The 12,171-nt window shown below is 35.6% G+C and overlaps 1 protein-coding gene across 1 annotated transcript; it reads left to right on the top strand.

Annotated features, from left to right (window-relative positions):
- The first annotated feature begins 9,805 nt into the window (after positions 1 to 9,805).
- On the top strand, positions 9,806 to 11,795 carry LOC125672154 (uncharacterized). Its single transcript, XM_048908273.2, has 3 exons — positions 9,806 to 10,163; positions 10,848 to 11,435; positions 11,578 to 11,795. The coding sequence occupies exons 1-2, from the start codon at positions 9,948 to 9,950 to the stop codon at positions 11,271 to 11,273; spliced, it is 642 nt and encodes a 213-aa protein (XP_048764230.2). The 5' UTR covers positions 9,806 to 9,947; the 3' UTR covers positions 11,274 to 11,435; positions 11,578 to 11,795.
- The last annotated feature ends 376 nt before the right edge of the window (positions 11,796 to 12,171 follow it).

Here is a 12,171-nt window from a genome sequence, read left to right as displayed (position 1 = left end):
TGGGCTCCATTCTTACCCTTTATTCTCCCCTTCCCCGGCGCTCCATTCTATCCCCTCATTCTCCCCTTCCCCGGGGCTCCATTCTTACCCTTTATTCTCCCCTTCCCCGGCGCTTATTTCTATCCCCTCATTCTCCCCTTCCCCGGCGCTCCTTTCTATCCCCTCATTCTCCCCTTCCCCGGCGCTCCTTTCTATCCCCTCATTCTCCCCTTCCCCGGGGCTCCATTCTATCCCCTCATTCTCCCCTTCCCCGGGGCTCCATTCTTACCCTTTATTCTCCCCTTCCCCGGGGCTCCATTCTATCCCCTCATTCTCCCCTTCCCCGGGGCTCCATTCTTACCCTTTATTCTCCCCTTCCCCGGCGCTCATTTCTATCCCCTCATTCTCCCCTTCCCCGGCGCTCCTTTCTATCCCCTCATTCTCCCCTTCCCCGGCGCTCCTTTCTATCCCCTCATTCTCCCCTTCCCCGGCGCTCCTTTCTATCCCCTCATTCTCCCCTTCCCCGGGGCTCCATTCTATCCCCTCATTCTCCCCTTCCCCGGGGCTCCATTCTTACCCTTTATTCTCCCCTTCCCCGGGGCTCCATTCTATCCCCTCATTCTCCCCTTCCCCGGGGCTCCATTCTTACCCTTTATTCACCCCTTCCCCGGCGCTCATTTCTATCCCCTCATTCTCCCCTTCCCCGGCGCTCATTTCTATCCCCTCAATCTCCCCTTCCCCGGCGCTACTTTCTATTCCTTCAGTCTCCCCTTCCCCGGAGCTCCTTTCTATTCCATTTTGTATTTTCATTAAAAAAAAAAAAAGCAGAAAACGAAACTTTAAATCTGTACCACAAAGCGATTTTTGTACGGTAAAAATTCATCTTCATCTCTTTTTTAGTATTTTTTGGAATTCCATGTGCGGGAGAACGACCTTGTTTATTAAAACTCTTTTTCTGGAACACCTTCTGACTCCATTTGTGTATGTATCCACTGAAAGGTGGCGCTAATCTAAAGTCCCGGCTTCCTAAGGTCGGCACCAATGTCTGATTCCGCGGTACCTGTGGAACTAATAAATCACAACCAGTGATTGTTGTCTCCTGTTTGTCGTCTGCTCTGATATTTTGTCACGTTGATTAAATATAACCACTACAAAAATGTATGTAAATGGAGGAGAAACTATAGTAGTTTCTAAATACATGTTTTAGATATTTTGTAAATATCAGAAGCGACAAAATTCTGTATGAACATTATGTAGATTTCACAGACAAATTTTTGGGAAGGTTATATTTACGGAACTTGCCATTTTAATGATATAATCTTCAAAAGCATACCTTTACACACAGAGTTTGTTTTAAAGCTAAATGCATTGATTTGCAGTGAAAATAGAATGAGAATTTTTATAAAGAATACAGTAATACTTTACTGAAAGTTCAATTTCCAAACCACTACTCCATGTAAAGATTGCATCATTAAACTGATGGATTCATGCATCTGGAGCAATCAAATATAAGGAGAAAATTAGAAACTATTACATAAAAGAGAAAAATTATGAGTAATACCCGATTCAGGATGGCATATGAAGAATAAAACTTAACGTTTCAATGCTAGTAATTAGGAAAAATATACTTTTAAAATTCAAAGAAACTATGTCTTAAAAATACATTAATACATTAGAGGTTAACATTGTGGTGACCTGTCATTGGGTCAAATGCTGTCTGACGTGTTTCATACCGATTGTTGGGCGGTTCTTGGCGCGCTGTTTTTGACTGCGGATGGCTCCGTTTGCCTGATCGGGATATGGGGCTCACGGCGGGTGTGACCGTTCGGCGGGAGATGCTTGCTCCTCCTGCGCACCTGATCCCACCTCTGGTGTGTCCAGGGGTCCGTGTTTGCCCAACTGTCTATTTTGTTTTGCTTGTGGGAGTTATGGGATTGATCACTGTTCGTTATCTTCGCCTTTCATTACCCAAGGTTAATACAAATATTCAAAAATGTGTGTTTATTACACAAATCAGTTACTAGTATTTGATACGTCCTCCTAAATGATAGTAGTTATTATGTGTATCTATTGTACTATTGGAACTGCGGTTACATGTATTACGTGTATAAATTTGTAAAATCTGCCTGGTTCAACCGAAATAGTAAATGATAGCTGGAAAGGTTGGGGCATCTACCTGGTTCACTTATAACAATACATACTAACTGGGAACTTTGGGAAACCTGCTTGGTTCATCTACAATGATATATACTAAATGGGAACTTTGGGAAACTTGCCTGGCTCACCTGTAATAATACATACTACTAGTAACTGGGAACTCTGGGAAACTTGCCTGGCTCCCCTGAAATAGTTTATTGGAAATGTCGGTTACTGGGCTAGTATATATTACATGAAACTTAAAAGACATGTGCCACAATAATTGGAGCCTTGAAGAATAAGTGTTGATCTCGTCTATACGAGAAGCTGATAATACAACAATCCGCACCATGGAGATACTACAATGTATAATATCACTATCCATGAGGTTGCCACGATATACAGTTTTTCTATCTATGAGAGTATTACTACATACAGTCTTACCAACCATGATGATATTACAATGTGTAGTTACCTCTATGGTTTTTAGTTAATTCGTCTGTACATTTCGCCACATATTTCAGTCCTGATTTTGGTTCCTGCATGACCTCAAACGTTGATTTTGACATGATATGCATGTTCTCTACAGATCTCCGGCAAAAGTATAGCCTTACATCAAATTGAACTTTATTCAAAAGTCCGTACGGTGTTTGGGGATTCATTTGCTTCGACTCGTACAGTTTTTGACGGTCACTCTCGTTAATAACAGGATGATGTTGTACACTCCCTTTCCCTATCCGTTTTAGCTCAGCCAGGGCAGCCTTGAATGACACATTTGCATCGCGAAATTCGTCATCTTTTATAATATCAAATTTCCTATAAGTACCTGTTGATCGCATGCCTCATGTTTTCAAACGTTGTGGCCTTGAAAAATTCACCATCCTGTTTTCGTGCATTCATGTAGAAATGGCAAAGCACTTCGTTCAAGCGAACAGCATCGAATTCTTCGAAATTTTGATTTTGATTGAGTTCTCCTAAGTAGGCCTTTAACAAACGAGCTGCCTTCTGATTGCTTCGAATAGTTTCTTTGGAGTTAATCAGTAATTTCTTTTTTTCGATCTCGTCTGCTGCCAAACTTGCAAACCGCTTGGCCGCCATTGTTGTTGACAAATGCAACAAGAAAGATAACTCGCAAGGACGCCTGGTATAAATTTTGACGGTGACCTGGGATAGAATATCCCACGTCTTCACGTGACCGTAATGAGCCAATCACTATTCAGGATCCCCGCGCTAACTTGTCAGAGGTGGGGTAATACAATATGATATCTTACTATCTATCATGGTATTACAATATAATATCTTACTATTTATCATGGTATTACAATATAATATCTTACTATCTATGATGGTATTACAATATAATATCTTACTATCTATGATGGTATTACAATATAATATCTTACTATCTATGATGGTATTACAATATGATATCTTACTATCTATGATGGTATTACAATATGATATCTTACTATCTATCATGGTATTACAATATGATATCTTACTATCTATCATGGTATTACAATATAATATCTTACTATCTATGATGGTATTACAATATGATATCTTACTATCTATGATGGTATTACAATATGATATCTTACTATCTATCATGGTATTACAATATAATATCTTACTATCTATGATGGTATTACAATATGATATCTTACTATCTATGATGGTATTACAATATGATATCTTACTATCTATCATGGTATTACAATATAATATCTTACTATCTATGATGGTATTACAATACAATATCTTACTATCTATGATGGTATTACAATATGATATCTTACTATCTATCATGGTATTACAATATTATATCTTACTATCTATGATGGTATTAGAATATAATATCTTACTATCTATGATGGTATTACAATATGATATCTTACTATCTATCATGGTATTACAATATAATATCTTACTATTTATCATGGTATTACAATATAATATCTTACTATCTATCATGGTATTACAATATAATATCTTACTATCTATCATGGTATTACAATATAATATCTTACTATCTATCATGGTATTACAATATGATATCTTACTATCTATGATGGTATTACAATATGATATCTTACTATCTATGTTGGTATTACAATATGATATCTTACTATCTATGATGGTATTATAATATAATATCTTACTATCTATGATGGTATTACAATATGATATCTTACTATCTATCATGGTATTACAATATAATATCTTACTATCTATGATGGTATTACAATATGATATCTTACTATCTATGATGGTATTACAATATGATATCTTACTATCTATGATGGTATTACAATATGATATCTTACTATCTATGATGGTATTATAATATAATATCTTACTATCTATGATGGTATTACAATATGATATCTTACTATCTATCATGGTATTACAATATAATATCTTACTATCTATGATGGTATTACAATATGATATCTTACTATCTATCATGGTATTACAATATGATATCTTACTATCTATCATGGTATTACAATATGATATCTTACTATCTATCATGGTATTACAATATAATATCTTACTATCTATCATGGTATTACAATATGATATCTTACTATCTATGATGGTATTACAATATGATATCTTACTATCTATGATGGTATTACAATATGATATCTTACTATCTATGATGGTATTACAATATGATATCTTACTATCTATCATGGTATTACAATATTATATCTTACTACCTATGATGGTATTACAATACGCAGTCTTACCAACCATTAGATACTAAAATGTACAGTCTTACTAACGTAAATACTCTATTTGTATTTTTATTTCATGAAGTAAAGACAAAACTTCAAATCTTTTCCAAAATGAAGAGTTTTTGTGGAGTAAAATTCATTTTTGAAAAGTGAGCTTTTCTGATCACCTGTTGTCTGTCGTCCGTCAATCCGTCCGTACATCTGTCCGTAAACTTTACACATATTGACTTTTTCTCCAGAACTACTCAGCCAATTTCAACCAAACTCGCCATAAAGCATCACTGGGTAAAGGTTATTCAGAATTGTTCAAATGAAGGACCACATCCTTTTCAAGGAGGAGATAATTAAGAAATAGTGAAACTATCGTGAAAACTTTTAAAAATCTTCTTAAAAACCACTAGACCAAAATAGACAAAACTAATAATGAAGGCTTTCTTAAAGAATGTAGATTCAAAATTGTTAAAGTCATGCCACCCTGGGTAGGGTAGGACCACCGTGGGAATATATAGGGAAAACTTTCATAAACTTCTCAATAACGGCAGGGCCTTTATTTGTCATACTTTTTTGCAAGCATCTCACGTAATGCAGATTTAAGTTTGCTCAAATTATGGCCGTTGGGGTAGACTTAAGTCGCAATCGAAGATTTTTATATCAGTGTTGACTTATTTTCTACCTTTTCTCCAAAGCCACTGGACCAATTTCATCCAAACTTCCTACAAAGGGTCATCGGGTAAAGGGAAATCGAAATTGTTCAATATGAAGGATCATATCTCTTTCAAAAGTAAGATATTTAAGAAATTATGAAAAGATGTCTTTTATAAATATTCTTCTCAAGAACCACTAGACCAGAATTGACAAAACTTATGTGAAAGCTTCCTTAAAGAATGTAAATTGTTCAATCATGGCCCCCAGGGACAGGGTAGGGTCATAACAGGCTATCAACATTTTAATTGAGATATATAGAAAAACATCTTTTAAAAAACTTCTCAATGACAGCAGGACCTTGATTGGTCATATGGTCATGATTGAAATATGCAAGCATCCTCAGGTAATGCACATTCAAGTTTGCAAGTTTTACCATGGGGGTAGGACGGGGCCACAATAGGGGAACAAAGTTTTATATCAGAATATATAGGAAGGAGACTTTTGAAATATTTTGTCATGAACAGCGAGGCCATGATCACGCATTAGCGCAACTTAAAAGGTAAAGGGAATTCAATAGTCTTCAAAGGAAGAGCCATGCCTTTTCAAAGGGGAGATAATCAAGAAATAGTAATATTATGGTGTCATCGTTTTAAAAAACCTTTTCAAAACCCACTGGGCCAGAAAAGACAAAACATGTGAAAGCTTGAATGTAGATTCAAAATTGTTCAAATCAGGGTCCCAGAGGTATAGGTTGGGCCCACAATAGCGGATCAGATTTACACGGGGATGTATAGGAAAATGTCCTCTCAAGAACAACAGGGCCTTGATAAGTAATATTGTATGCAAGCTTTCTCTGGTAGTGCATATTCAATCCATGACCATGGTGGGTAGGGCGGGGTCACAATATGCAATCAAAGTTTTATATTTAATAAATATTTTTTCTCGAGTGCAACAGGGCCATGATTAGTCAAATTAATATACAAGCATCCCCAGGTTGTACAAAGTCAGGTTTGTTCAATTTGTGGCTCCCGGAGGTTGGATGAGGTCACAGTAGAAAATCAAAGTTTTAAATCGGTATATATGATAAAACGTCTTTAAAAATCGTCTTATTAGTCAGCCCGCGCACTGACTAATTATGATACGAAAAACTACATATGCGTTTGCACATCTCAGGGAATTCTGGGAATTCATTCCTAACTTGTCTGGGCCCCTTTTGGTTCCACATACTTGTGTTCATCAACAGGTCTTCTCCTCCTGTCGGCACCGTTTTCTGATTTTACAAATAGCTATTGTTTTCTTCTGTTTATGTAAAAGGTGAATTGTAGTTTATGTACTGTGCAAATGTTGATGAATTTTGTGCATAGTAGAGGAGAGAGAGAAAATTATCATCTATTTTCAATCGGAATAATTTCTAAAATAATTGCAAGTAAATATTTCAACAAAATCAGTCTGAGGGCTGATTAAATCCCTACCAGTTATTTGTGTTGTTAAAGTATGTGAACGAATGCACAAACGTGCGATTTCCTGATTACTTTTTTATCAGCTGCATGTAGCTTCAATATTGAAGTTTAAAATTACACACATATATATAGATAAATATAGTTATGGTTTCCCTATTATCATTTTAATGTTTCTTTTTTCTGTTTTTTGTTTTTTTGTTATTAAAAATTCTTCACTGTGTCATCAATGAAATGATTATTTAAGACTACTGAAAAACCCCATCAGCTTTGATTTCGTTCATACATTTTATAAATACTGATACTATATCGGTGAGGGAGTTGAACAGTTGATTAATCACTAACCCGCCACACTCTGTTCCTTCCCGAAGTCGCTCAGTCAGCTACAATGTCGTAACAAGCGGTTACATTGTACAACAGCGCGGGCGACCGTGTGATCTAAACAGGAAAAATTCCCCATATATCATAGGAAATTGCTCTTTAATAATTATCAATTGTAACGAGAAAATTAAAAAATTCCCTTTCTATAACAATTTGCTCTCTGATAATTATCAATTGTAACGAGAAAATAAAAAAAGTCCCTTATCTATATCGAATTTGAGTAAATTGAATGTTTTCAGTGGTTTTGATTTTTTTTAAAGCAAAATAAAAAATAAAAAAACAAAAAAACAATTTTCAGTCTCTTGTACTAATAGTTTATATGTTTTAAGGGGAAATTTGTCTGTAGGAAATTCAATAAACTCATTTTAATTATTACTTATGTACAGTACATATATTTGTAAATTTTAGAATGCTTGGTATGTTTGACATGCCCCACTTTATCGGAAATCACATCTATTTCAATTGGGTTGTTTTCTGAAATATAGATTTCGGAATATTAGAACTTAATTAGTGTGTTACTTGCCTAATTGTACATGATATTCCATTTATAAGTGGCATACCACCTTTAACTCTTCAAAATAAATCACTCTAGCTCACAGCATTTTTATATATGATTGACACACTTTGATTGGGAATTTGATCTTCGTTGTAATTTATTAGATAAAAGTTTTGATAATGTATGAAGACATGGTTTTAATACGAATGTGTCTTGTCTACTTGTAATTATTTTCTGGTGGCGATGAAGTTATATCACAACAGCAGCAAGGCATACTTCTACCTGCTAGATTCCACACCTGTGGGACAGGTAGCGTGATTAGAGATAGGTAAAATAGGACATTAATTATCTACGTTGGACATTTAATAAGATATTGGCCGTCTAGACGAGCATGCGTAACCACCGGACTTCAAGACCTCGGTCACAAGGCCCTTATCTCATATTACTGTGGTAGCTCATAATACTGCATGGGGTTCTGGTATTCAACAAGATGTTATAAGACGAAAGGGGTATTCGAAAAATGTCAATTACAACCCATCTGAAGGATTACTCGAGAGCTCAAGACTTTGCCAACTTAACTGTACAATGGTATTGCTTAACCTTCTCAAATCTCGACAGGCACATAATAAATGGGAATTGATACGGTTATGTAGATATTCAATGTATAAAATGACAATGATAATATTGATTAAAGTATAGTAGTTGTTGATGTTTATCTGGAATGAAAAGAAACATGAGTTGACTGAAGTACATTAGTATTTACAATAAAAGTAAACACTATTTAATTTGAGGATGCTTGATTTCATTTTAACAGAGGTATAATTTGTTTCAGTGCTCTTTGAAATGATTCATGAAACATTTTGAATGATACATAAAATGTGCAAAACTGAATATGCAAAATTTGATCGCTTCCGTTAAATTCAACACATGTGTGTTAGTAGTAATTTCATATTCTCTTTTCTATGAAAAAGAAGCTACTGCTAAAATTTTCTTTTCTACTGAAGGGACAATTTTGAGTAGAAATTGACTATATTTGTTACCTATCTTATCACGCTCATTTCCTTTACACAAGTAAACAAAGTGTGATCGCTATCTCCGTACACCGCATTGTGAGTAATGCCAGGTTTGTGTTATGTGGGTACCTATCTCTACAAACTACCTTCCTTCCCCGCTGTTTACGGTCCACTCTGGCTCAGTGCTCCTTTTGTCTCGAGATATCAAGTTTTGGGTGCACCTTCAGAGTTTGGCTACCCTCGGAAATGGTTCGCACCCTGCCGTTAGTCTGTCGCGCTCCATTCTGGTGATGCTTGCTCGATATCAGGGATATAAAGTCTGTTTATGAAATATTATATCTATCTATTGTCTTCTGCACTGTTCCATGTTAGACACAATGTCGACTGAAGACTGACTTCATACAATGTCTATTTTGGCTCATTAATTGTAAGTCGCCATATTATACCATTAATACTTCATATTTTATATCTACAGATAATAGGACAAGGCTGGGTGCCAAGATATTGCATATATTTTGATATTGCTTTTAATCAATGCCTTCAAAATACGCTGAAACTTACTATGAATAATTTTCTTCATATACTTATTTTCCTACTAAACAAGATATCGAATAAGTACGTTGTAGACTTCTAAGAAATTATTATGAATAAAAGAAAATTAAAGAACACTTTTCAGTATTTAGCATTTAATTTCCTATTTTCTACGGAAACGAAAATAGCTACGATAGAAGAAAATTCGACCTGTATACAATGACTGTTTTTCATCGATGCCTAAAATTAATCTGCAAAATATCACATATAAACAGTGGTAACTTTACATCAAATTGAATATGATTTAAAAATATTCTGCAAAATACCCTTCTGTATTGATAGAATATAAAGATTGGCCAACCAGGATCACGGCTAATGTCACGTGACGCCCGTGGGCTCTACAGGTATGTATATATGAATTGTGTATTTCATCTTTAAAGCATATAAAGCATTAAACCTCCAACAGGTAAATCGTGTTGCGAGACGGCAGGAAGCGTGTTACGGTGGAGTTTAATTACTCGAGTTCATTAACTAAGGTTTACAATCTCGTGTTCAGTGACTAGCAATGAAGAGCAATAAGTATCTTTCGGTGCCCGATGACCACTACACTGCTGCAATTGACTTTTCCAATGCATGCAGGGAGTTTTATATCAACAGAGTGAGAGCAACTGAAAGTTTTAAAGAACAAATGAGGGAGGAAGAAAAAACTAAAGAGGCGCCTTCACCGCAGAGAAAAAAGTCTTCCATAGACATTGCAATGGAAACGCTACGGAAAGAAATGGTAAATTTCAATTGTATTATATTTTTTATGTAAAAGGGGTTTAAATCGTATTTTTATATAGAATTTAACTGAACCATATTTTTAAGTAGCCCTTTAAACACTGATGCCCGAACTCATCTATCTCTCTAAAATCAAAATTTATTAAAAAGCAAATTTTTTGAAAGCTATAGAAACATCGTTTTTATAACACAGCAAATATAGTCGTTATTTATATCGCTTACTGCAAACTTGAATAAATGAATACCATCATAATCTTCCCGGGTGAAAAACTGAAAGCCATGAGATGACACTTTTTTGTCCCATGTGCTTTTAAAGAAATGGGACACCCCGCTGCTCGCGATGATATAGGTATTTTGAACAACAAAACATTTCGCCTGGTCCGGTACACATGGATAAAAGGACCATTTGTTAGACATACTCCACGATTGGAGATAGTGTGGAATTTCTAAACAATCCTACAAATAAAAAGATAATAAACAAATTACAGGTCTGAAAGGCTAGGTAGTAAACTCTCCCGTGTCAGAACATTGTCTGTAATGATGATGAATCAAAAATTGTCACTCCGTCTTTGATATTATGTGAAAATGTTTTTAACTTAATTTCACCATTAAAACATAATGTTCCCTAGATTTTAAATAGTAATTAAGGATAAAAATTATGTATGTGTTTTGTTCTATTCACTAGGCCTCTCTAATGGACCAAGATCTGTGTTTGATGAAACAGTTACTGACTTTGAACGAGACGATAGAAGACATTAAAACGAGGAGATTGTACAGTGGAAGCCAAAACTCACTCAAGGCGAGCTCTGTCAATTTTGGCGGCAGCGAGGATTCATTGTCTGAGACGGACATGTACGCCCCGGACGATGGGGTGCTGGATTTGAAAGAACCAACCCTCCCTTTACCGAAAATTCGAATCGAATCAACGGATCCCGTAAAATCCTGTGACAATGACTTGGGCAAATGTGTTCAAAATTCAAAATTCGTAGACACTCAGATGTTAGTGAACGGGAAAGCAGTTCATGTTGTGCACGGGGTGCAGAGGTCCGTGGACTCGGGGTACGGTGATTGTGACTTAGTGTACCAGAAGGACATTGAAGTAACTCTGTAACAGTACGCAGTGTCCTGTATACTGAATGTCACGACCCGTCCCAGACACATTACAGTAATACAATTATGTAATGCTTCCATAATCCGCATGACAGAAAATTATCTCACCGGCCAGAACGTTCCACTTCACAGACGAAATGTCAAAGTCCTCTATTAATATCATGTAAGTACTTTATACCTTACCTTCAATACTACCTTATCTAAATGCTAATGGAATATTTATACCATTGCTAATTAGAGAATAAAATAACTGAAGTTAAAAAAAATACAAGTGTACTTAATTTTCATTCATTTTTATTTTTCAGATTCCAAAGTGGGAATATTTGTGGACTTTTGTCATCCTTCGGATTTAATCAGAGTGAGCAGAAAAAAAAATCCATAGATATGACTGTGTCCGCTGTGAACTGGGAATAACTGTGCTCTGAGTGATTCATCAATATTCATAAAGCCTGCGCCAGTATTATTAAATCTAGTCATCTCATTCATGCCAAAAACTGAATTCTTAATAAAAGTCGTAATTAAATGACGCATTGTTGTTTTCTGATTTCATGAACGGTTGGACGATACAGTCCTCCAAGGACGAAAGTTTTTAAAACATTACAAAAGTACATTAATTAGAAATATGTAAATTAAGGAAACTGCAACAATAAAATATATCAACAACCGCACGATTCTTTCCAAATATACTGCAACTTTAGCCTCTTTGTTTGAATAAGTATAAGAACCCAGGGCAAAGGTGTCCTGGGTTACATATCTCTGTTTGATGATTCTAAAACCTGGTAGAGTTTCTTTCTAAATGGTCCATCACCGTACTGAATGATGCATTCAAGGTGTACTCGAACGTTTGAAAATATTGACAAAATCCCATTGGAATTTCTAATGCTGTCCGTCAGAGTACT

Source organism: Ostrea edulis, chromosome 4, assembly GCF_947568905.1.
Source record: "Ostrea edulis chromosome 4, xbOstEdul1.1, whole genome shotgun sequence".
Lineage (NCBI taxonomy): Eukaryota > Metazoa > Mollusca > Bivalvia > Ostreida > Ostreidae > Ostrea > Ostrea edulis.
Note: the sequence above shows the minus strand (reverse complement) of the source record. Positions and strands in the feature narration are given on the sequence as shown.